This window comes from Aspergillus stella-maris (assembly GCF_047715825.1).
Source record: "Aspergillus stella-maris strain CBS 113639 unplaced genomic scaffold BDV14scaffold_20, whole genome shotgun sequence".
Lineage (NCBI taxonomy): Eukaryota > Fungi > Ascomycota > Eurotiomycetes > Eurotiales > Aspergillaceae > Aspergillus > Aspergillus stella-maris.
Window position 1 is genome coordinate 299086 of NW_027396814.1, and position 22108 is coordinate 321193.

The 22108-nt window shown below is 52.8% G+C and overlaps 8 protein-coding genes across 8 annotated transcripts; 5 read left to right on the forward strand and 3 right to left on the reverse strand.

The window, feature by feature from the left end:
* Positions 1-37: 37 nt before the first annotated feature.
* Positions 38-1148, forward strand: BDV14DRAFT_171460 (fumarylacetoacetate hydrolase family protein). Its single transcript, XM_073768404.1, has 2 exons — positions 38-212; positions 267-1148. The coding sequence occupies exons 1-2, from the start codon at positions 185-187 to the stop codon at positions 1127-1129; spliced, it is 891 nt and encodes a 296-aa protein (XP_073629306.1). The 5' UTR covers positions 38-184; the 3' UTR covers positions 1130-1148.
* A 703-nt stretch (positions 1149-1851) lies between these two features.
* Positions 1852-3991, reverse strand: BDV14DRAFT_171461 (CAIB/BAIF family enzyme). Its single transcript, XM_073768405.1, has 4 exons — positions 3431-3991; positions 3077-3375; positions 2513-3013; positions 1852-2460 (listed from the first exon to the last, which is right to left on the reverse strand). The coding sequence occupies exons 1-4, from the start codon at positions 3786-3788 to the stop codon at positions 1906-1908; spliced, it is 1713 nt and encodes a 570-aa protein (XP_073629307.1). The 5' UTR covers positions 3789-3991; the 3' UTR covers positions 1852-1905.
* A 364-nt stretch (positions 3992-4355) lies between these two features.
* On the forward strand, positions 4356-6980 carry BDV14DRAFT_171462 (aconitate hydratase ACO2). Its single transcript, XM_073768406.1, has 2 exons — positions 4356-4427; positions 4475-6980. Exons 1-2 carry the CDS (start codon positions 4386-4388, stop codon positions 6821-6823), a joined length of 2391 nt encoding a protein of 796 aa, XP_073629308.1. The 5' UTR covers positions 4356-4385; the 3' UTR covers positions 6824-6980.
* Positions 6981-7416: 436 nt separating this feature from the next.
* On the reverse strand, positions 7417-8217 carry BDV14DRAFT_208320 (class I glutamine amidotransferase-like protein; the record flags this gene model as incomplete). The annotated part of the gene is made up of 2 exons (XM_073775365.1): positions 7417-7544; positions 7614-8217. The coding sequence occupies 2 exons, from the start codon at positions 8215-8217 to the stop codon at positions 7417-7419; spliced, it is 732 nt and encodes a 243-aa protein (XP_073629309.1).
* A 941-nt stretch (positions 8218-9158) lies between these two features.
* BDV14DRAFT_208321 (beta-glucosidase) lies at positions 9159-11898 on the forward strand (the record flags this gene model as incomplete). The annotated part of the gene is made up of 3 exons (XM_073775366.1): positions 9159-9965; positions 10014-10265; positions 10312-11898. The coding sequence occupies exons 1-3, from the start codon at positions 9204-9206 to the stop codon at positions 11896-11898; spliced, it is 2601 nt and encodes an 866-aa protein (XP_073629310.1). The 5' UTR covers positions 9159-9203.
* A 467-nt stretch (positions 11899-12365) lies between these two features.
* BDV14DRAFT_47405 (putative DNA damage repair protein Mus42) lies at positions 12366-16312 on the reverse strand. Its single transcript, XM_073776855.1, has 2 exons — positions 16145-16312; positions 12366-16071 (listed from the first exon to the last, which is right to left on the reverse strand). Exons 1-2 carry the CDS (start codon positions 16197-16199, stop codon positions 12503-12505), a joined length of 3624 nt encoding a protein of 1207 aa, XP_073629311.1. The 5' UTR covers positions 16200-16312; the 3' UTR covers positions 12366-12502.
* A 411-nt stretch (positions 16313-16723) lies between these two features.
* BDV14DRAFT_199146 (uncharacterized protein) lies at positions 16724-18327 on the forward strand (the record flags this gene model as incomplete). The annotated part of the gene is made up of 4 exons (XM_073773169.1): positions 16724-16813; positions 16866-17306; positions 17363-18065; positions 18122-18327. 4 exons carry the CDS (start codon positions 16724-16726, stop codon positions 18325-18327), a joined length of 1440 nt encoding a protein of 479 aa, XP_073629312.1.
* A 191-nt stretch (positions 18328-18518) lies between these two features.
* Positions 18519-21777, forward strand: BDV14DRAFT_47412 (serine/threonine-protein kinase). Its single transcript, XM_073776856.1, has 4 exons — positions 18519-18979; positions 19034-20802; positions 20868-20930; positions 20992-21777. The coding sequence occupies exons 1-4, from the start codon at positions 18751-18753 to the stop codon at positions 21736-21738; spliced, it is 2808 nt and encodes a 935-aa protein (XP_073629313.1). The 5' UTR covers positions 18519-18750; the 3' UTR covers positions 21739-21777.
* The last annotated feature ends 331 nt before the right edge of the window (positions 21778-22108 follow it).

A 22108-nucleotide genomic window follows, 5' to 3' on the forward strand; every position in this document is an offset into this window, starting at 1 on the left:
AGCTTCTCCAACAAAAAGTCCTCCCACATCCCCTCCCCCACGTATATTTAGTAGAGTGGTTGAGATTTATTCCGGGCTTATATATAGTCTAACCTCTACCTGCATACCTGTTGTAGCTTAGTCTTACTTCTCAATTTCTCTGCCACGTCCCCAATCTGTGCAAGAACTGAAATAAACCACCACAATGGCCGACATCGCATCTACATTCTCACGTACGTCCTCCCTCCAAACCATTCATCTTCAATATATGCTAACAAACCCGCCAGGCCTAATCCGCTTCACACCAACCTCTTCCCCAACCACAATCCTAATCGGCGAACCCGTCGACAGCACGCTAGACATCGGTCTCGCGGTACTAGAGGGCAAAGAAGTCTCAGTATCCATATTCAGCGGGTCCAGCGTTCTCACCCCCGGCTCCAAAACAGACAAAGTCGAGACAGTGTCCAAACTCCTCTCACCACTATCTCAATCCGAGATCGGAACGATAAGATGCATAGGCCTCAATTACGTTTCCCACGCAAGGGAAATGAACATCGATATCCCCGCCGTCCCGACCTTGTTCTTGAAGCCTGATACTGCGCTATCAGACCCCTATCCAACTGCCACTACGATCCTGCCGAAGATAACGCAAGTTGACGGGACAGGGGACTATGAGAGTGAGATGGCGATTGTTATCGGGAAGGATGCGAAGGATGTACCCGAATCCGAGGCTCTGGAATATGTCCTCGGTTACACAGCCTCCAACGACGTGAGTTCACGAACAAGCCAAATGAATCAGACGCAGTGGTGCTTCTCAAAGGGATTCGACGGGTCCTGTCCATTGGGTCCGGCGCTCGTTTCCTCAGCTGCTGTACCGGACGTATCGAAGTTATCTATCCGCGGAGTAAAGAATGGGGTTGTGATGCAGCAGGCTACGCCACTAACGGATTTGATCTTCTCCGTGGAGAAAATTGTTTCTTTTCTCTCGCAGGGGACGACCCTTAAAGCGGGCACTGTTATCCTCACGGGGACGCCGCCGGGCGTGGGGGCTGCGAAGACGCCAAAGGAGTTTTTGAGGAGTGGGGATGAGTTCCGTGTTGAGATTAGTGGGGGGGTTGGGACGCTGGTTTCGAGGTTTGAGAATCAGTGAGTCCTTTTTGTTATGTGTTGGTGGGTTGATGGATGGATTTGGGGGGGGGGGGGATAGTAGGTACCTTCAATGTATTTGGCAAGGTCGTGGATTATTAGATTGCATGGATGTCATAAAGTCGTTTAGACCTCAGAACCCAGCGGCTGTCCACTCAGTCTACATAAACTGCAACAATATCTCAACAAGCCCAAACCCTTCAACATCATTCCCATCCCCATCTACCCCCGTAGACCTAGCGAACCCCTCATACGTAGGTAGCGTCAACTGACAAGAGTTACAAAAGAGCTGGTCGCGATTTGCCAAGCCCAGAGTGATATTTTTGACCTGCTTAGGACACTGCTGATGTATACGTGGGTTGTTGTCTGGTGTACGCCGACCTGGCCGAGTTGAATTTATCCCGAGGTGAGGAATTTGGTGGAGCGGGGGGCTGGGATGCCGTTTTTGCATTGAGGTATTTGGGGTAGAGGGTGTGGATTTGCCTTTTCTCTTCTTTTTTCTGGACCAGATGATATGGGCTCGGGTGATGGGTGTCTTGGGTTGTTTCTTTACAGCCAGCGAAACCACTGCAGTTAGGGCTGGTGAGTAGGTACCTAATCGGCAGGCAAAAGTGAGCTCGACGCCTGGTGTGGTCATCCTCTATATCATGAAAACAGGATAGATAGCCTGTGGAAAGGTCAATGAATCAATAAAAAGAACAGAAAATGAAATTCCTATACTGGCTCTCTTATGCTCTATCAACTTAGTGCGCATGGTACTAGGTATATGCAGATAAATCCCTACTCGATCCTCCTATCGTTCCCCTTCTCCTCAAATCCCTCCCAGCTAGCCTTGTCATACCCATTCGGTCGACTTGCACGACTGAACCCGCTCTCCACACCCTCAATCTGCACAATCGGCCGCACAACCTCAATAACACCCTTATAAGCCTCACTCTCCCATTTCTCCGTGAGCGCTTCCTCCCCAGCTTCCTGCGCTTCATTGGGTCCAAGATACAAATGCGGGAACCGAGCCTGCATCCCCCGGAGCACAGTCGAACTAATTCGATCAACACTATCACAATGTCTCAGGTTAAAGAATTCCTCATTCTGGGATTCGCGCAGCTGCGCCTGGATCTCGGGGCTGTATTGACCGACCGCGAAGAGGAGGAGGTCGTAGTGCATGAGCGAGGCCTTGCCGTGATACGACCCGCCGTATTTAGCGCGGTTGTAGAGACCTGTCAATGCGGCGATTGCGCCCATGCAGCCTGTGCCATAGTCGGAGATCGGGAAGGGCGGGACCATGGGGTTTTGCTTGCCCATGAAGGCGCCTTGGGCCCAGGCTATTCCTGTTACCTGTGAGGATGTCAGTGAAGGGTCGGAGCTGGGTTGGTTTGATGGTACGTACGCAGTCTGCAATCTGCTGCCATCCTGGTCTTCCGGCCCACTCGCCTTCATACCCGAAGCAGTTCTCGTTGACGTAGACAAATCCTTTTCCTCGCTTCTCCCCCAGTGCTGCTAGTGCAGATGGTCCGTACCCTAGTTTCTCCAATGCACCAGGGCGGTACCCATCAACGAGAACATCTGCGTCTGCAAGGAGAGTCTCGAATGCCTTGCGTCCTTCGGGCGTCTTGAGATCAAGATCGGCTGCGCGCTTGCCCATGTTCCCGTCTACTTGGAAGAAGGGGACGTCTGAGAGATTTGGGCTGGTGATCTTGAGCACGTCCGCACCGTATTCTGTCAATATTCGGGCGATTGTTGGGCCTGCGATGATACGGCAGAGTTCGAGGACTTTTACTCCTGCTAGTGGTTTCTGGGAGTTTTCATGCGCGGCCGGGAAGGGGGTTGGTGCGGCCTGTCCGGGGAGAGACGTTACTTTCCAGACGGGTTCCTGGATGTTGAGTTTGCCCTGCCAGGATTAGTTAGTTTCAGCTCAGTATTATGATGGAGTTGGCGGTTTGGGTGAGCTTACGTGAGGCGTCTTGATAAAATCCTCGTACTTGAACGCCGTAACACCGGCCTGTCGTCGCTCCTTGTTCATCTCCTCCAGCTCAGCGGCCGAGTACTTTCGCACATGGCTCTCGATGACCTTGATGACGTCTTCATAGTCCGTGAGGTCGGGCCGTTGTCCCTCAAGGCCAATCATATTAAGCGTCGTCGTGGCCTCCAGTGAGCCGTGAATGTGGAAGAACTCGCCCTCGTTCTTGGTCTTGTACAGGTTGGCCGACATCCGGCGGTACCCGTTTGACTGAGCTGCGAGGAGGTCCGTGTCTAGAACTATATCAGAAAAGATGCAGTTTGTATAAGGGAGAGGAAGAGAGCGCACCTTTCAACTTCTTCTTCACCTCAGGGTCCAACTTCGATAGCCCGTTTACCTTGGCCATGTACGCCTGGCACCCGAACGCCGTTGCGCGCTCAAGGTTGACAGTAATATTCTTTTCGGCAGGGGCTCCATAGCGCAGGTCAGCGATTGCCGCTGCGACAGACCCTTCAACACCTTTCAAAGCAGCAAGCGTTTCCGTCTCCTTGAATGGAATCGGAAAGTAGATTTGGTCGTGCGAGGAGGTAAATGAGACGGCATCTTGTCCTGAAACAACTTCCTCGGGAAGACCAAGACGCTCAGCTTGCTCAAGTATGTATGAAAAGATACGTCCGGCTTCCTGGACTGGTGAGTATGAAGCCATTGTGGTGGAGCAATTCAAGTTGTTTCCCGCCAAGACTATATTTCAAAGTGCAGTCGCAAAATATATCTCCGGCGGGAATCATGCTTATATGACGTCGGGTTGAGCGCGGATACCATTGATCGGCAGCGGGCACGACGAGAATACATTTTGCAGTATATCCGCGCAAGAGGCGAATCGCAATGCTTTGGGTCCTTTCTGCACGGTCAACCCCGCGGTTCAGCGCTTCCGAGTCGGGCGGATGAGACTGAGAATCGGATGTACCCGATTTATCGGAAGCTCACGTGACAGAGAGTAGTTGTGGAAACCAAGATGCTTGACCATTCAGGGGTGCCCGTAGGCTCTGCTGAATATGGATATGATGACTAAGCGAGGTCGACTCCTAGGGGCAGGCGGTACCGGAGGGCAGTATGCTCCGACAGTGGTGGCGTAGTCACGTGAAACAAACTTGGTGCCTGAGGCGAACAGGAACCGCCGTAATCGGAGAAGTGACCAATCAGCGTCGAGGTAAAACAATACTGCCGAAATTATTTTCTCCCCCGACATTTCCATGCTTTCTCCGCAGTCAATCATTCAACAGCCATTGCACATTGACTCACCATGTTGAGGCAGATTGTCTGGCAACGGGGCGCCTCTCGCAGGGTACGTCTATCCTCAATTGCTTAGTTACTGCCTACTAACGTGTCTAGCTGACTCCATGCCTTCGCCGTGGCCTTGCCACTGCTACCGACTCAACGCCCGCCTCCTCGCGCATGCCTCCCTACCCTAAGATCGTTCGCAACCTCGAGCAAGTCCGCAAGGTGCTGGGAACCTCTCGCGCTCTTACTCTGGCCGAAAAGATCCTCTACTCTCACCTTGCCAACCCCGAAGAATCGCTATTGACGGGCACGCAAAATGGACGTGACATCCGTGGCAAGGCGGACCTCAAGTTGAAGCCCGACCGCGTTGCTATGCAGGATGCCTCGGCGCAGATGGCCCTGCTCCAGTTCATGTCGTGCGGCTTGCCCTCGACCGCTGTGCCTGCTAGTATTCACTGCGACCACATGATTGTTGGTGAGCGGGGAGCCGACACGGATTTGCCTGCTTCGATCCAAGGAAACAAGGAGGTGTTCGACTTCTTGGAGAGTGCTTCTAAGCGCTACGGTATCGAGTTCTGGCCTCCGGGTGCTGGTATCATTCACCAGAGCGTGTTGGAGAACTACTCTGCTCCTGGTCTGATGATGCTCGGTACGGATAGTCACACTCCCAACGCCGGTGGTCTGGGTGCTATTGCCATTGGTGTGGGTGGCGCTGATGCTGTCGATGCTCTCGTCGATGCTCCTTGGGAGTTGAAGGCCCCTAAAATTCTCGGTGTTAGACTCGAGGGCAAGCTCTCCGGCTGGGCTGCTCCCAAGGACATCATCCTCCACCTCGCTGGAAAGTTGACCGTCCGCGGTGGTACAGGTTTCGTGATTGAGTACCACGGCCCTGGTGTCGAAACCCTCAGCTGCACGGGCATGGCCACAATCTGTAACATGGGTGCCGAAGTCGGTGCCACCACCTCCCTCTTCCCCTTCTCCCCTAGCATGGTGCCCTACCTCAAGGCTACCCACCGCGGAGATGTTGCCGAGGCCGCAGCCAAGGTCGCCGCTGGTGGACCTTCCAGCTTGCTCCGCGCCGACACCAACGCCGAATACGACCAGCTCATCACCATTAACCTCTCCGAATTGGAACCTCACATTAACGGCCCCTTCACACCCGATCTCTCTGTTCCCCTCTCGCGCTTCGCCGAGACTGTTCGCGAGCAGAAGTGGCCCGAGACCTTCAACTCTGGTCTCATCGGCAGCTGCACCAACAGCTCCTACGAGGACATGACCCGCGCGGAGCACCTCGTCAAGCAGGCCAACGCCGCGGGCCTGCAGCCAAAGGCAGACCTCTTCATTACCCCCGGCAGTGAGCAGATTCGCGCCACCCTCGACCGCGACCAGACTCTCTCCACCTTCGAGTCAGCCGGCGGCACTGTCCTCGCCAACGCCTGCGGCCCCTGCATCGGCCAGTGGAAGCGCACAGACAACGTCGAAAAGGGCACCGACAATGCCATCTTCACCTCCTACAACCGTAACTTCCCCGGCCGCAACGACGGCAACCGCCGCACAATGAACTTCCTCGCCTCCCCCGAACTCGTCACAGCCCTCACCTACGCCGGAACCACTACATTCAACCCCATCACCGACTCCATCCAAACCCCCTCAGGCGACCAATTCCGCTTCGAACCCCCCACAGGCTCCGACCTCCCCTCCAAGGGCTTCGAAGCCGGAAACCCGACTTTCGCCCCCTCCGCCGCTGTCCCTAACCCCGCCATCGAAGTCAAGGTCTCGCCAACCTCAAGCCGCCTCGCCCTCCTCGACCCCTTCCCGCCCTTCCCTGAACACGACCTTCAAAACCTCTCCGTCCTATACAAGGTCCGCGGCCAGTGCACGACGGACACCATCTCCGCCGCAGGCCCCTGGCTCAAATACAAGGGCCACCTCCCTAACATCTCCGAGAACACGCTCATCGGCGCCGTGAACGCCGCAACGGGCGAAACGAACGTCGCGTACGACGAAAACGGCAAGACCCACTCCATTCCCGAACTCGCTTCCGTCTGGAAGAGCCAGGGCCGCGAGTGGCTTGTCGTCGCGGAGGATAACTACGGCGAGGGCTCTGCCCGTGAACACGCTGCCCTGCAACCGCGGTACCTTGGTGGCCGCGTCATCCTCGCCAAGTCCTTTGCTCGTATCCACGAGACGAACCTTAAGAAGCAGGGTGTTGTTCCGTTGACGTTTGCTGACAAGGCCGACTATGATAAGATTGATGCCTGCGATGTTGTTTCGACGGATGGACTTTATGAGACGCTTAAGAGTGGTGGGAAGGGTGAAGTCACTGTTCGCGTTATGAAGAGGAAGACTGGCGAGGAGCTGGTTATTCCTGTGCGCCATACGTTGAGTGCCGACCAGTCGGCGTTTATTCTTGCTGGTAGCGCGCTGAATGTTCTTTCGAAGAAGGCTTCTGCTCAGTAAGGTAGCTGGAGTGTTTGATGCGATGTTGGCGTTTTTCTCTTTCCGAGGTGTAGATTAGCTTTGGTTTGTTATATACACTACGAGTTTTTGGATAAAAAATATGATTCTCGCTGTATGTTCATCCCTTCATAGCCAGTACTAGTTTGTAGACCGTCTTGTGACCCCGAAGGGTACACTGTGCAGGCGGACGGAATGCCCTGGAGACTCCTACGAGGCTGGCATCGGATAATAGGTCGAGAACCCTGCCTGGTTCTGACGAGCAATGCCAACAGCTGGTATCAGACTATGGGCTGGGTGTAGGGTACTGTATATTTCCCAAGGCAAGGAAGGATCCTCAACGAAATTCATTCAGTTAACAAACAAATGACAAAAACAATTTTCTCCATTTTACTGCAGCGGCCTAGTCTAGTCTAGTCTAAAAATTCTAGCAAAAGCTCAACAATCCTTCTGATCAACGAGATCATGAGTGTCTCTGTAGGCTGGGTGTATATGGGCACCTGCAGTCTCTAGTTCCACCCCCATTCCACCGCACCACAACCACTTAATGCGGTATCCTAGATAGCCTTCCTAAATAAGGCCACCGATATCTCAACTCAAGCAAGCTTCTCAAAAACCTCAATCGCCGCCTTCGCAGTCGAGGTCGAACTAGCCGGGTTCTGCCCCGTCACAAGCCGCCCATCGACAACGTGGAAGTCATCCCAGATTCCGGGTGCTCGCTCATCTGCAAACAATTAGCCCAGCAGTCAAAAAAAAAAAAAAATGCACAAGACATTGGTTGGTGACAACATACACTTAGCCCCCAACCTCCCCGCCAACTCCTCAACCATCTCCGCCTTCCAACTTCTCAGATCAGCCATAATACCCATTGTATCCTCGGCCTCGCTCGTGAACCCCGTGATATTCTTCCCCTTGATCAGTGCCTCCCCTGTACTTTTATCGTGCACGTTGGCGAAAATAGCTGGGCCGTGGCAGACGGACGAGACGACGCCGCCGGTGACCCATACATTCTCCGCGAGTCTTTGCAAAGAAGACGCGGTCGGGTAATCAATTAATGCAGCGTGACCCGCGGATGCAAAGAACAAGCCGAATTCATTCTCGGGTTTGGACGCAAGCAGGTCCGAAGCCTTGGGCATGTTGTCCAATTTCTGGCGGAATGAACTGTTCTTATCGTTCCAGATCTCCAAATCGCTGCCGTTGAGAAAGTCCGGCTGCTGCGAGAGCCAGTCGGGTGTGTAGGAGCCTGTTTCGGAGGCGAGGGTTACGTCGAATCCGGCGGCTGTTAGGGCTAGATAGGGGTGCAGAGCTTCGACGATGAAGAGGCCGGTTGTTTCGGATCCGTTGAAGAGCTTGGCGCTCGCGGATGTTATGGCGATGAGGGCTTTGCGGGCAGGCATTTTTATCGATTTTTGGGTGTTGTTGGTGTGAGTTTTGTTGGGTTGGCTGTTTGGTAGATGTATCCTTGGAATGGATGGGACTGAGAACTGCTTGGGTGATGAGTAGTTCTTGCTGGGACATTGTGTAGTATTTATATGTGTGGATGGATGCATTATTGTAAGATTGATATCAGCTATCCCATTCTGGACTCCGGAAGTCCGCTGAGTATGCATTCATATCCATATCCATACTATACTCGCATCCAGGTGTGATCCATCCGGAGTCGCGGAGATGCGGAGTTGGAGTCGACACTAGCAAGAGGTAGCCCTAGTCAGTTCCCTAAGGCCATAGACTCCGCAACTCCGAGTCTGTTCCTTCTCTCTCTTAAGATGACGCTCTTTCCAATCTTCGAGTCAGTCACTGCATCTAGATTCGGACCATGTTACCTCACATAACATACTAGCGCCGGACGCATGAACTTCCGTGCCCATTTCCTGTTGGGGCTCCTCAGTACTCTGAATGATTCCTCTCCTTTTGGACCTGCATTAAACCCCCGCATCTATTTTAGTATCTTTATAATCCACTACATCCGGCTACCTACGCGATTTAGGATCAAGTCCCGGAATAGATTACTGGGGTACCCCTGACTCCGTGGCTCGCCAGGAACTTCTCCGCATATCCCGTCAGATGGAGAAGCTGCGCCAACCAGAGACGTCTCTTGGGCCTCCACTGCACGTCTATCGCAGCTTAGCGTTGTGATCGGCAGTGATGTTCCTGCCAAAACAGGGTGTGACACTTCGGTTACGCTGAAGACTACGAATTCCAGGAATGAGAAGGCTGGATGGGGGTGACTGGTCTGGGGACATGACCTTGGCACGCGACCATCTTTGCTGCACTTGACTACTTAATTCACCCTTCGACCCAGATTATCGCTGGGCTATGCTCAACTACCCCGAGCTTAATCACCAGTACTAAGCTGCACTTTAATGAGCTGCGGCAGAGCACCATGGTTCGCTGGGTATCCCTCGCTCTCATAGTCGCAACAGTACCATGCAGTCTAGCTTCATCGTCAGCCGCCAACATCGAACCCCGCGACACCAATGAAGCATTCTCACCACCATACTACCCAGCTCCCAACGGCGGCTGGGTCTCAAACTGGGCCGAAGCGTACCAAAAAGCCCAAAATGTCGTTCGAAACCTCACCCTCGCCGAAAAAGTCAACCTCACTACCGGTACAGGTATATTTATGGGCCCCTGCGCCGGCCAAACAGGCAGCGTCCCCCGGCTCGGGATCCCGAATCTCTGCCTCCACGATTCGCCCCTAGGCGTGCGCAACACAGACCACAACACGGCATTCCCACCGGGAATCACAGTCGGTGCAACGTTTGACAAAGACCTCATGTACGAGCGTGGCGTTGCGCTGGGTGAAGAAGCGCGCGGGAAGGGCGTCAATGTACTGCTTGGGCCATCTGTTGGTCCGATGGGACGGAAACCACGCGGTGGTCGGAACTGGGAGGGATTTGGATTCGATCCGGCGCTGCAGGGGATTGCGGCTGCGGGGACTATTCGGGGGATGCAGAGTACGGGGGCTATTGCTTGCATTAAGCATCTTGTTGGCAATGAGCAGGAGATGCATCGCATGAGTAGTGTTGTTACGCAGGGGTATTCGTCTAATATTGATGATAGGACGCTTCATGAGTTTTACTTGTGGCCTTTTGCGGAGGGTGTGAGGGCTGAGGTTGGGTCTGTGATGATTGCTTATAATGATGTGAGTATATCCAGCTGATTTAGATGTCCGCGGTACTGACTAGTCTAGGTAAACAAATCGGCCTGCAGCCAGAATAGCAAGCTCATCAATGGCATACTGAAAGATGAGTTGGGCTTCCAAGGCTTTGTGGTTACAGACTGGCTTGCGCACCTTGGGGGAGTCTCGTCGGCATTGGCAGGTCTAGATATGAGTATGCCTGGCGATGGAGCAATCCCACTCTTTGGCGGTAGTTATTGGGGTCCCGAGTTGTCGCGCTCTATCTTGAATGAAACGGTTCCGGTGGAGCGATTGAACGATATGGTATGTAGTTCATTCTCATAGTCTAAATATATACTGATGTATCCAGGTTACGCGTATCCTGGCAGTGTGGTTCAAGATGGGTCAGGACCAGGACTACCCGCTTCCAAACTTCTCCAGCAACACAGAAGACGAAACGGGCCTTCTATATCCAGGGGCCGTCATCTCTCCTGTAGGGGTTGTCAATCAATATGTGAACGTCCAGGGCAATCACAACACCACAGCCCGAGCTGTTGCTCGGGACGCCATCACACTCTTGAAGAACGAGGAAAACCTGCTTCCTCTAAGCCGCAATGACTCCTTGAAGATATTTGGCACCGATGCAGGAGCCGACCCGCAAGGCTTGAACTCGTGCGCAGACAAAGGTTGCAACAGAGGCGTCCTGACCATGGGATGGGGAAGCGGTACATCAAAGCTTCCATACCTGATTACACCGCAAGATGCAATCTCAAACATCTCATCTACAGCGGAATTCTATATCAAAGACACCTTCCCTTCCTCCGTCGAAGCCAATGACGAGGACATCGCAATCGTCTTCATAAACTCCGACTCCGGCGAGAACTTCATCACCGTCGACGGCAACCCAGGAGACAGAAAGGCATCAGGGCTCTACGCCTGGCATAACGGCGACGACCTCGTCAAAGCCGCCGCCGAGAAATTCAGCCAAGTCGTCGTGGTAATACACACCGTTGGCCCACTCATCCTCGAAGAATGGATCGATCTCGACCCCGTCAAGGCCGTCCTTATCGCCCATCTCCCGGGTCAAGAAGCAGGGTACTCCCTCACAGACATCTTATTCGGCGACTACAGTCCAAGCGGCCATCTCCCCTACACAATCCCGTACGACGAATCAAATTACCCCGAAAGCGTGGGCCTCCTCCAGCAACCATTCGGCCAGATCCAAGATGACTACACAGAGGGTCTATACATCGACTACCGCCACTTCCTGAAGGAGGAAATCAATCCGCGGTATCCATTCGGTCATGGTCTCTCCTATACGACCTTTGAATACTCAAATCCGTCGATTTCAAAGGTTACCCCGTTAGACACCGAATACCCACCGTCTCGCCCAGAAAAGGGTCCAACACCAACATACCCAACCACCATCCCACCCGCCTCAGAAGCCGCATGGCCGGACAACTTCAATCGTATCTGGCGGTACATCTATCCCTACCTCGATAACCCGTCCTCTATCACAAACACTTCAAGCTCAAACACATACCTCTACCCAGACGGCTACAGCACAACCCCAAACCCCCCTCCCCGCGCCGGCGGCGCAGAAGGCGGCAACCCCGCTCTTTGGGACGTTGCATTCTCCATCGAAGTAACTGTTACAAATACCGGCTCTAGACCCGGTCGAGCAGTCGCACAGCTTTATGTGCAGCTCCCTGATTCGGTAGGCCTTGATACGCCGAGTCGACAGCTACGGCAGTTTGAGAAGACAAAAGTCTTAGAGGCGGGTGAGAGTGAGGTTTTGGGGATGGATGTTACAAGGAAGGATTTGAGTATTTGGGATGTTGAAATGCAGGATTGGAAGAGTGCGCCTTGGGGAAAGGGGGTGAAGGTTTTTGTTGGGGAGAGTGTGCTTGATTTGAGGGTGTTGTGTGAGGCGGATGGGGGGTGTAATACGTTGTGATTGATGTGGGATGAATGGCCGTTGCCACTTATCTTCAATAGTAATAGTAATATGTAGTCATCGTTTGACATGCATGAGTCCCTTGAGCCTTTTGTAGCGTGTATAGTAGGCTCAAAAACATACCATACTCCGCCTGTCAGGTCCCTCTCGATTGACTCAGTTCACTCCACTCCACTCCATTCCACTGTCGAGTCGGGATGGTGAAGTACACATATGGTTAATGGCGTGGCCGTCCTGGGGACTGGAACGACTGCCGCGCTCGATATAGTAGCCAGGGTGGGATTGCGCTGGTATGGTGCGTAAGCCGATGTCTGACTTGGGCAGATGATTCGGAGAGGACGGAGTAGTTGTCTACTCTACTCCACTGAGAGTCTATAGGTATGGTAAGGTGTAATGAGGATAAATCTAATATGACTACGAGTAAATACTTAGTTCTGATGAGTAAGTAATGTTTCCCTAACTATTGAGTGAGTTAGATATCGCTCCAGCTGGATACGCTGGATAGGTAAATAGAGACAAGGTATCATCATAGCATCATACGCATACAACCCATGCAGGGTAGGATAGGGTTGGAACAATACAAGATATCGACTGGGTAGGCAAGTCAGTCAAACTCCACCTCCGGCATTTGCCTCTCCTTTAACCCCTCCTGTATCCCCTCCTTTAAGCAATTCAATGCTTCAGTCCAAGAGATAGCACCCTGGGAAGCCCTAGGTCCATCCTCATCAAAAATACTCCCCTGACTTGATTTTGACAGTTGACTCCCGTTGGAGTCAAAACTAGGGCTGCTGCTTGGTTCCATTGCACCTGCAGTTCCACTGCCACTACCACGCGCATTATACTTCCCATTCTCATTCTCATTCTCCTTCCCATCCTCAACAAGCCAAGCCAGCCACTTCACAACAGTAACAGCCTTATCAACATCCTTCTCCTCAGACACCACACGCCTCAAATAATGCGCAAGCGCCATAACATCCTCACGGAACGGACCCTCCTCAGCAAAAGCACCATACCAAGCCGTCGCTTCATCACGAAGATCAGACGGCGTAAAAAGCCGCTTGGACGTAAACGTCGGTCTAGCCGGTAAAGGCGGTAACGCGAGCTGTTTCTCCTGCTGGTGCGCGTGAGCATGGTGGGATGTTGCGGGGATTGTCCTGGGCGCAGACAGCGTCGTAGACGAGGAAGATGTTCGGGTGTGTGTGTGGGAGCTGCGGGTGCGTCTTGCTTTTTGTTCCTCGAGGACTTCACGACGGATGTCTTCTGGGAGGGCGGCGAGGAAGTCGGGTGATATCTCGGGGGAGGGGGATCGAGTGCGCGTTGGGCTTGTTCGTGAGGGTGGGGGTCCGGGTCTAGGTCTAGGGAAGGCGAATTTGGATTGTGTTAGGGTTGAGGGTTGTGGTGGTTTTAGGGGCGGGCGGCCGCGGCGTTTTTTGGGAGGGGAGGTTGGTTTGCGGAGTTTGAGGGATGGGCCTGATGGGGCGGAGGTTGCGGATGGGGGTCTGGATGGTTGGAGATCTTGTTGTGGGTGTGCTGCTGCTGCTGCTGCTACTGCTGCTGGGTCTGAGCTGGCATTGTTTCCGCTCGGTTGGTCGGTATAGTAACCCAGTACCTCAGCTAGGACGTCTTCAGGAAGAGCGGCGAGGATGTCTGGATCAAGTTGAGATTGTGGAGGGAGGCTTAGGGTTGAGCGCGGACGAGGCCCTGAAGGTGTAGGAGATCCAGAGCGCGGCTGACTGCGTTTGGCCTGCGCAACAAGCTTGGATCGAATGTCGTTTGGGAGCTCAGCAATGACCGAGGGTTCCGCTTGCGAGGGCATGATAAATTGGGTTCCGGACATATTTAAAGGCTTGTGGGTGACATCGTTTTGTAGCGCGCCCCGTATGGACTCCTCTTCGCCTTTACGAGGACTGTCTAGCAAATCTGGATCATCAATGGGTTGCGGACGTTTCCGCGCAGGAGATGCCTTGAATGTGATCTGCTGCTGGCTACCATCCGGTTTCTCGGATGACGACTTGAGCGGCTCAAGCCTGGTCATTTGCACTCCTAGCCCTCGCAAATCACCAGGAGAGATCGACAGGCTTCGAAGCATGGAAATTGCTTCCTTTCCAAGGACATCCGCTGCATTCGTGGCGACGCCGAGAATGACGCTTTTGTTGAAGACATCGCATTTCCCGTGACCGAGATGTTTCACTGGTTCTAACGGAGCGTCGAGTGCTCTTCTCATCACTTTCAGCGTAAGTTGTTTTCCCTTTACAAGATTCTCAACAAGCCGTCGGTTCAACTCATCGCACAAGGACCGCATAAAGTCCTCTGCTTGTTCCTGAGTGACAAAGCGGATGCCCCAGTTGACTTCTGCAGAAACTGACTTCCGTGCTACTTCATTGCCAACTTCGGTCCGGTCAATGCCACGCGCGTAGTCCCATAGCTTTGCTCCTGTCTTGGGTCCCATGCTGGAAGAGAGCTTTTCGCGAGGTAGGTCCCTGATGTCTTTGACGATCTTCACACCCAAGTCTTCTAGTTTTGTGCTCATGCTGTACCCCACGCCCGGGAGGCTTTGCACTGCAAGATCACCAATAAAATCGAGAACAGCGTCGGGCTTCAGCTGGAATTGACCGGCCGGTTTAGCCTTTCGCAGGGCGACCTTTGCCTGTAGGATATTACCTCCTATACCGACGGAGACGGCACAGCCCGTTTCGCCCTTCACCGCGGCCCTTAGCTGCTCTGCAATATCGTCGGCTTTGGCTTGCTCTCGGTAGATGGACCCTTCAGATACACCCTTGCCCTCAGAGCCACCGGCTTCGAGACATATATTGGTAATGTCGACGAGCGCTTCATCAATACTAACGCTCTGGACCAAGCCATCAATGGCAAGAATCGCGCGATAGAACTTCCGACTTGCCTCTTCGTACGCTGGGAAATCGTACGGTAACACCTGGAGATCTGGGCACGCCTGGAGGGCACCTTTCATCCACATACCGTTCTTGACCCCCGACGCGCGAGCAGTATAGTTGCAGCTGGCAATTTCGGATCCCGTACCTGTTCCGTGCGCAATGGCAACAGGCTTTCCTTCAAGCTCCGGATGTTTCAACGTGGAAACCGCAGCGAAGAAACAGTCAAAATCAACATGCATGATATATCTTCTCGCGCCAGGAATTAGTTTCTTCCTTGGTCGTTGAGAGCGCGACTTTTCTTGCGCCTGCGACTGGAGCTGTGCTTTCAACTCGGCTTTCCAGGTGGAGAGATGATGCAAGCGGGACTCCCTGTAGTACTGCTGAAGAAATTCAGGGTTCACTACACTTGAGTTTCTCATTCGCGGATCTTCCAGCAGTTGAGCGTTGTAATCCTCAGAGGTCATTGCTACCTTGGTGGGCGTAGGTGTGCGTGAACCCCCGAGGTTGGGCGATGGAACCGACGTTGCGCCGATTGTTTTCTTGTCAACGGATGGGCGGGGAGTAAGAGGCGGCTCGTCGATTATTTCCTCCTCAATTTCAGGCACAGCAGCCGCCGGGGGTGTAGATGGTCCCGTCATTTGGTCGATGGGTGTGAAGCTCGGAAAGTCGCCATAATCGGACTGCGAGGTGTTATTTATCTGCTTATCAGCCGATTTCTCGGATGAAGCAGGAACCTCATAACCCTTCGACTTCGAGGATTCCAGTTGAGACGTATACCAGCCAAGTTTACTCTCTTCTTTGTAAGTAGCCCGCGGGTTGTTTGTCTGGCTCATCATCTGGCCATTATCAAAGGCAAGAACTTTCTGTCCCTGGCCCTCATCTACAACCCTGTACTGGTCCCACGGAAGCATTCGCCCGGCAGCGATGCTATCTACAACCCATGCAGGCTTGACAACGCGGTATTTCCGAAACTCTTCCCTCTTCTTCGGAGTGAGCGAGCTCGCGATGATATGGGTGGCGGAAGTCTTGCCGTCGAGGTACTGAAGGAAGCCCCCTCCATGACGCACAATAAGCTTGTGAAGATCCTGCAGCGATGGTTGGGTATAACCGTTCACGCATGCGACAACACTCCGGAAGATCTGGGGGCAATTGTCTTGCGCGGCGGATGATCGGATGTCATTGTCGAGATTCTGGAGCTTGGCTTTTTTGCGGCGCATGTAATCGCTGAAGCCGCCAAATGTCGAAGCGCCATATTCATCGCCTTCTTCATCGTCGAACCTGTCTGGTGGCACAAGAAGGTTAGCAACTTCTCTGCATCGATGATGCGCGTCGGTGGCGTTGGGCGGTATACTTACGGCTTTGGATCCGCTTGCGCACTGCGCTGGAGTTTGCATCTAGGCGGGAGCCCATTTGGGGCTATTCAAAGCTATTGCATGATCTAGACAGAAGAACGCAGCAAAGCGGTCGATGACTGCACAAGCCGCCTCGAGGGAAAGATGTAGAGCATCTTTACTGCAGACGAGTGGGCTTCGTGATGGAGCTCCAGGCACGAGGCGCGAAGAGGGAACGGAATCATGTGACGGTCTTTGCGGCGATAAGGCGGGCGGTGAGGGAGACGGTGGATAAGGCTGAGACCGTGATTGGCTGCGGAGCTATAACGGTGAAAAAAAGAAAAATGGGGAAAAATTGGAGCCGCCGCCGAAAAAAGTTGCGATTCGGATTTGTTTCTCTCTTCTTCCTCTTCCTGTCTCGCCGTCCATCTTTCTTTTCTATTCTTCTGTCTGTTGTGCCTTGGTGTTCTGCATCTGTACTTGAAGGGGACAATCTTGTTTGAATACACTCAATTCCTACCTTGCGCTTCGACGGTCGTTCCTTCGCTGTTTTTATAGCTCTTAGCTACTTGCGTTAATCTTGAACCTTGAAACGCCTTCAACATGTCTGCCGTCCTGCCTGTCGCCGTCTACTCTCTCCAGGTCCCCCCTGGTGAGACTTTGGTTCCTGCGGTCCCTAATGCCGCCGCTATGGTATGTCACTCTTTCAATAACTGGCTTGCGACTCGAACTTACAGTCCCGCAGTTCCGCGTGAGCATGGCTGCCATTGACCCCGACGAGACTCCCGATTTCGACGATGACAACACTCGCCGCCCTCGCGCCACTCTCAAGCTCATCCGTGCCCCGCCTGGTCTTGACGAGGAGGAGGATGACGACGACTACGAGGATGAGGATGAGGATGACGAGGATGACTCCGAGGACGATGAGGAGATTAACGGAGGTCCCAGTGACAAGGAGAAGGCCCGCAAGCTCAAGCAGGCCGCTTACCTGAAGGAGCTGGAAGAGGCCATGGATGAGGATGATGAGTCTGACGAGGGCGAAGAGTTCGATCTGAAGGCTGCCATCTCAAAGCTCGTCAAGGGCAAGGCCCCCGCCACCGACGACGACGACGACGATGAGGACGACGAGTCCGATGAGGGATTGGAGCTTGATGAGACTGTCATCTGTACTCTTGACCCCGAGAGGGTAAGTTTCACATATTTTCATAATGCACAGTGCCGTATTGACAGCCATATTTGCAGACCTACCAGCAGCCTCTCGACATCACCGTCGCTGAAGGCGAGCGTGTCTTCTTCAAGGTTAGCGGAACACACACCATTTACCTCACCGGTAACTACGTTATGCCCCTCGACGAGCCCCATGGCGACTCCGACGACGAGGATGAGGACGATGAGGATGACTACGACCTCTCTCCCGATGAGGACGAGCTTGATCTCGACGAACTTATGATGGGTGAGGATGATGAGAGCGATGATCTCGACGACCTCGAGAACCCCAGAATCACCGAGGTGGACAGCGACGAAGAAGAGGCCCCCAAGTTGGTCGACGCCAAGGGCAAGAAGAAGCGCGCTGCCGATGAGGCCGCTCTTGAGGATTTGATTGCCAAGGACGCCAAGGCCAAGAACGCTGCCAACGGCGAGAGCAAGAAGCAGCAAAAGAAGCTCAAGAAGAACAACGGCGAGGCCTCTGCCGTGGACGCAAAGCCGGAGGCTAAGGAGACCAAGAAGGTACAGTTCGCCAAGAACCTTGAGCAGGGTCCTACGCCTTCCAAGGAGCAGAAGCCTGCTGCCAAGGCCGACAAGACCTCCGGTACTCTAGGTGTCAAGGAAGTGAAGGGAGTGACTCTTGATGACAAGAAGCTCGGTAAGGGAGCTGCTGCTGCTGCCGGAAACACTGTCGCTATGCGCTACATCGGTAAGCTCGAGAACGGCAAGGTGTTTGACTGTAAGTTCCCCTTTTCCTGCCCACCAAGCTGGACTATTTGCTAATGCCTATTACAGCCAACAAGAAGGGCAAGCCTTTCACTTTCAAGCTCGGCAAGGGTGAAGTCATCAAGGGCTGGGATATCGGTGTTGCTGGCATGGCCCCTGGTGGCGAGCGCCGTATCACCATTCCTCCTCATCTTGCCTACGGCAAGAAGAGCCTTCCTGGAATCCCAGGCAACTCCAAGCTGATCTTCGACGTCAAGCTTCTGGAGATCAAATAGAGGGGTTATCGTTGATCGATTGTCATAGCATTTGGACGCAAAATTGATCAGTGGTTGGTATAATCGTGCCAGTGGTTGATACACGTCCTACTACCTGTTCCATTTCCTGTTTTAGCTTATGCTTGTCTTAAAAGAACTTCGGTGTTATAGGTGTTATTCTATATTAATCATCTTCCATTGAGTGTTTTTCCAGTATGGGCAAGAACGTGACTACGGCCCATCGTGCTTTCCTTTTCCAGGTGCAACCGACTTTACTCGATGCTCTCATCACAGTTTCGTAACAGCCACTCTTCGCCATTCATTTGGAGTCAGCCTACCTCAGGCGCTCGCTGCATCAATCGCAATATTCTATGCTTCTATCATTAATAACTCGCTACATTGGGCATTGCAACCCCTAGCTCCTTCAACCCGTTCGTTGGCGCCATGTCTGAGGAGCAGGGGAAACCTGGACGGCATCCCCTCAAGCCCAGCAGCTCCAACTTCTTGAATCATGGCATCTTTGGACAATCAACAACTGGGTCAGCGTCGGAAGGGCTTGGGTCAGACGGTGCTGGTACAGGGCGGCCGCCTGGCAAGGACAAGATGCGAGTTCGTATTCAACAACGAAGCTCTCGTTTACTCTCCCTTTTAGGCCTTCGCAATCCAACTCAAAGTGAGCACTTTCGCTTCTCGCTGGCTATGTTCAAAACTAACACATCCTTGCAAGCTGCCAAACAGGCCAACTCTCCGAATTCAGACAGTGGTTCTTTCGAGGCCGAAGGAACTCTGCAACAGAATATATTTGAAGGCCACAAAGCTCACCCTGACTTCTCGAACCCAGCGACGCCTGGCCGATCGGAATCGCCAGCCAGTTTTGCACACACGCAGAGACAGGAGGGCCGGCAGACAACGGATGAAGCAATTGCGTCTCCCATGATTATCGATCTGAAGCGAAGCCAGTCTACGCCCGTGGAACTCGCCAGGATTGTTTCTCAGAAACTCTCTACAACTTTTGGCAGCCCTACTGTGATTCATCGCTCACATCTCAACAGACGCCCGAGTGTACAGGCTCTCCACTTTCAGACATCGCTAAGCACCCCTTTGAACGCCAATCCTACTGAAAGCTCCGGATCGTCGACGCCTAGTAGCAAAGGTTCTCCAGTTGATAGTCTGTCCACGGCTCCTACGTCGGCGTCGCCTGGAAGCTCAGGACGATCAAGGGACGCAAGCGGCGACCAGGCCCCAAACTTCAGGCATCATTCATCTCACCCCAACCTAAGGGATAGTCCGCTTAGTCCAGTCAGGGAATCACCCATTATCTCGCCATCTATATTGACGGCTGAAGCTGCTGCTAATGCCAAAGTATTCTTCGAAACTTATTTCCATATGCTCTATTCTGGAGTGGATACACGAACCCAGCGTCAATTGGAACTTGATCAGTACATCGTTTCCCTTCCCCTCAGTCCCGAAGAGAGGGTGAAAGTCAAGAAGCAATGGGTCGCCCAAGAGCGCGAGTATCTCCGCCAGTGTCGTGTTTTGAAAAGCCGCTCGCATGGTAAGAACTCCCACCACGAGACACCTTCACTCGCAGGATTCGAGGTCATCAAAATCCTCGGAAGGGGGAGCTTTGGCGTCGTCCGCTTAGTGAAAGAAAAGGTCGAGGACAATTCCTCAGCTTCATCACCTACCGAAGACACAAAAGGCCGCCAGAAACATGCTAACGAACAATCAATCCGTCTTGCTTCGAAAACGGCGCATCGCCAGCCAATGATCGGAGTGAAAAAGGACGTCTTTGCGATGAAGGTCATCCGAAAATCAGTAATGATTCGCAACAGCCAGGAAGGACATCTTCGAGCAGAACGAGATTTCCTAGTCGCGTCCGCCAAGTCCCGTTGGATTGTTCCCTTAATCGCAAGCTTTCAGGACAACAGCTATCTGTACCTCGTCATGGACTACATGGTCGGCGGTGATTTTCTTGGCTTGTTGATGCGTCATAACATCCTGGCGGAGGACATCGCTCGTTGGTATGTAGCTGAAATGATTTTGTGCATTGAGGAGGCACATCGACTTCACTGGATACATCGTGATGTGAAACCTGACAATTTTCTTATCTCTGCCTCTGGCCACTTGAAGATCTCAGACTTTGGCCTCGCCTTCGACGGGCATTGGGCTCACGACCAATGGTACTTTACTTATCAGCGTCACTCTTTGCTCAAGCGCCTGGGTATCCAAGTCGAAGGCGACGCAGAAGACCAGAAAGAATCACAAGAAGCGAGTAAGCAGGCTTCAGGTACACCCCGTGATGATGGGAGCCTTGATGATGACTGGATACACCCTCCTACCAATGGCTTGCTAGGCTGGCGCGACAAGAACCAGAAACGCAGGATGGCTAAGAGTGTCGTCGGAACGAGCCAGTACATGGCACCAGAAGTCATACGCGGCCAACTCTATGATGGCCGGTGCGACTGGTGGAGTGCCGGCATCATTCTTTACGAGGTCAGTACACCCTCCGCCAACTGCCACTTTATTCAGTGAGTTCGCTATCTTACTGACATCAATAGTGCTTGTATGGCTTCACTCCGTTTGCGTCAGAAGACCGCCACAAGACGAAGTTGAAGATTCATGTGAGTCTCTCTGCTTCGACGCGTCTACTGCATCTGGATCGGTGCTGACACAGCAGAATAGCATCATTTGCAGACTCTATACTTTCCGGTCCATCGACCTACCGACAAACTTGTATCCGCAGAAGCAATTGACGTTATCAATTCACTGCTCCAAGAGAAAGAGTTCCGTCTGTCTTCAAACAAGTACAAAACCAACGACGCTCTTACATCTCGACCTTCGAAATGTTTCTTCTATAAGCCCGACGGATCTAATCAAAACTATCAAGGACTTTATGTGTACCCCAACGATGCAGCCGACATCAAGACACATCCGTTCTTCCGTGGGATCAACTGGGACGAGATCCATCGAATGTCTCCACCCTTCATTCCCAAGGTCCGAGGATGGGAAGATACGAGATATTTTGAGGACGGTGAATACCCGACCGACCACGAAGACGAGTCTACAGATTCTGAACTTGATCAGGGCAAAGACGACAATATGCAACCTGGAGCGAAGGATGCGGTCCAAAAACCTGAGCAATCTGCAAAAAATCTCTTGAAGGTCGTTACTCATCTGCCAGGCAAAGATGGCCCTAAAGATGCAGCCAAGTCACCAGCAAAAGGCAAGAAGAAACACAAGGAACCGAAACGGCCAAGGGACAAGATCCTCCGGGATAGGCGCCTTAGGAGGACTGTGCTCGATATGCGTAAGAAGGGTGCTTTCCTGGGGTATACGTACCGACGGCCAAAAGGGGTGCTAATGGCCCTCACGCCGGAACGCGGTCGACCTTTCATTTCTCGCGGGCAATTATCTGAATTGTATGGATGACGAGGACCAAGAGGGCAGAACATCCGGTGTTAGATAGTGTGGGGTTTATTGTGTTTTGGTCGACATTCATTGGCATGGCTATTGCAGCCACGGGCAGGAAAGCCACAACGGCAGCGCTCTCAACTGCATCTTTACTTCCCACAATTCTTCTATAAAAGTGTTTTTGTTGCTGTGAGCAAGTTTCATTACAAATACAAAGTCGCGTCCAATGGATAATGCATGGAGATAAACTGGCGTTGTTTCCCCTACAAGTCGTTGCGCTCGGCACATAAACATATAATCGTTCCTGCATGACCTCTAATCGAGCAACAAAACAACAGACCCAGCACGTAACAAACACTCCAATCACAACGGGGTATCACATTTGTAC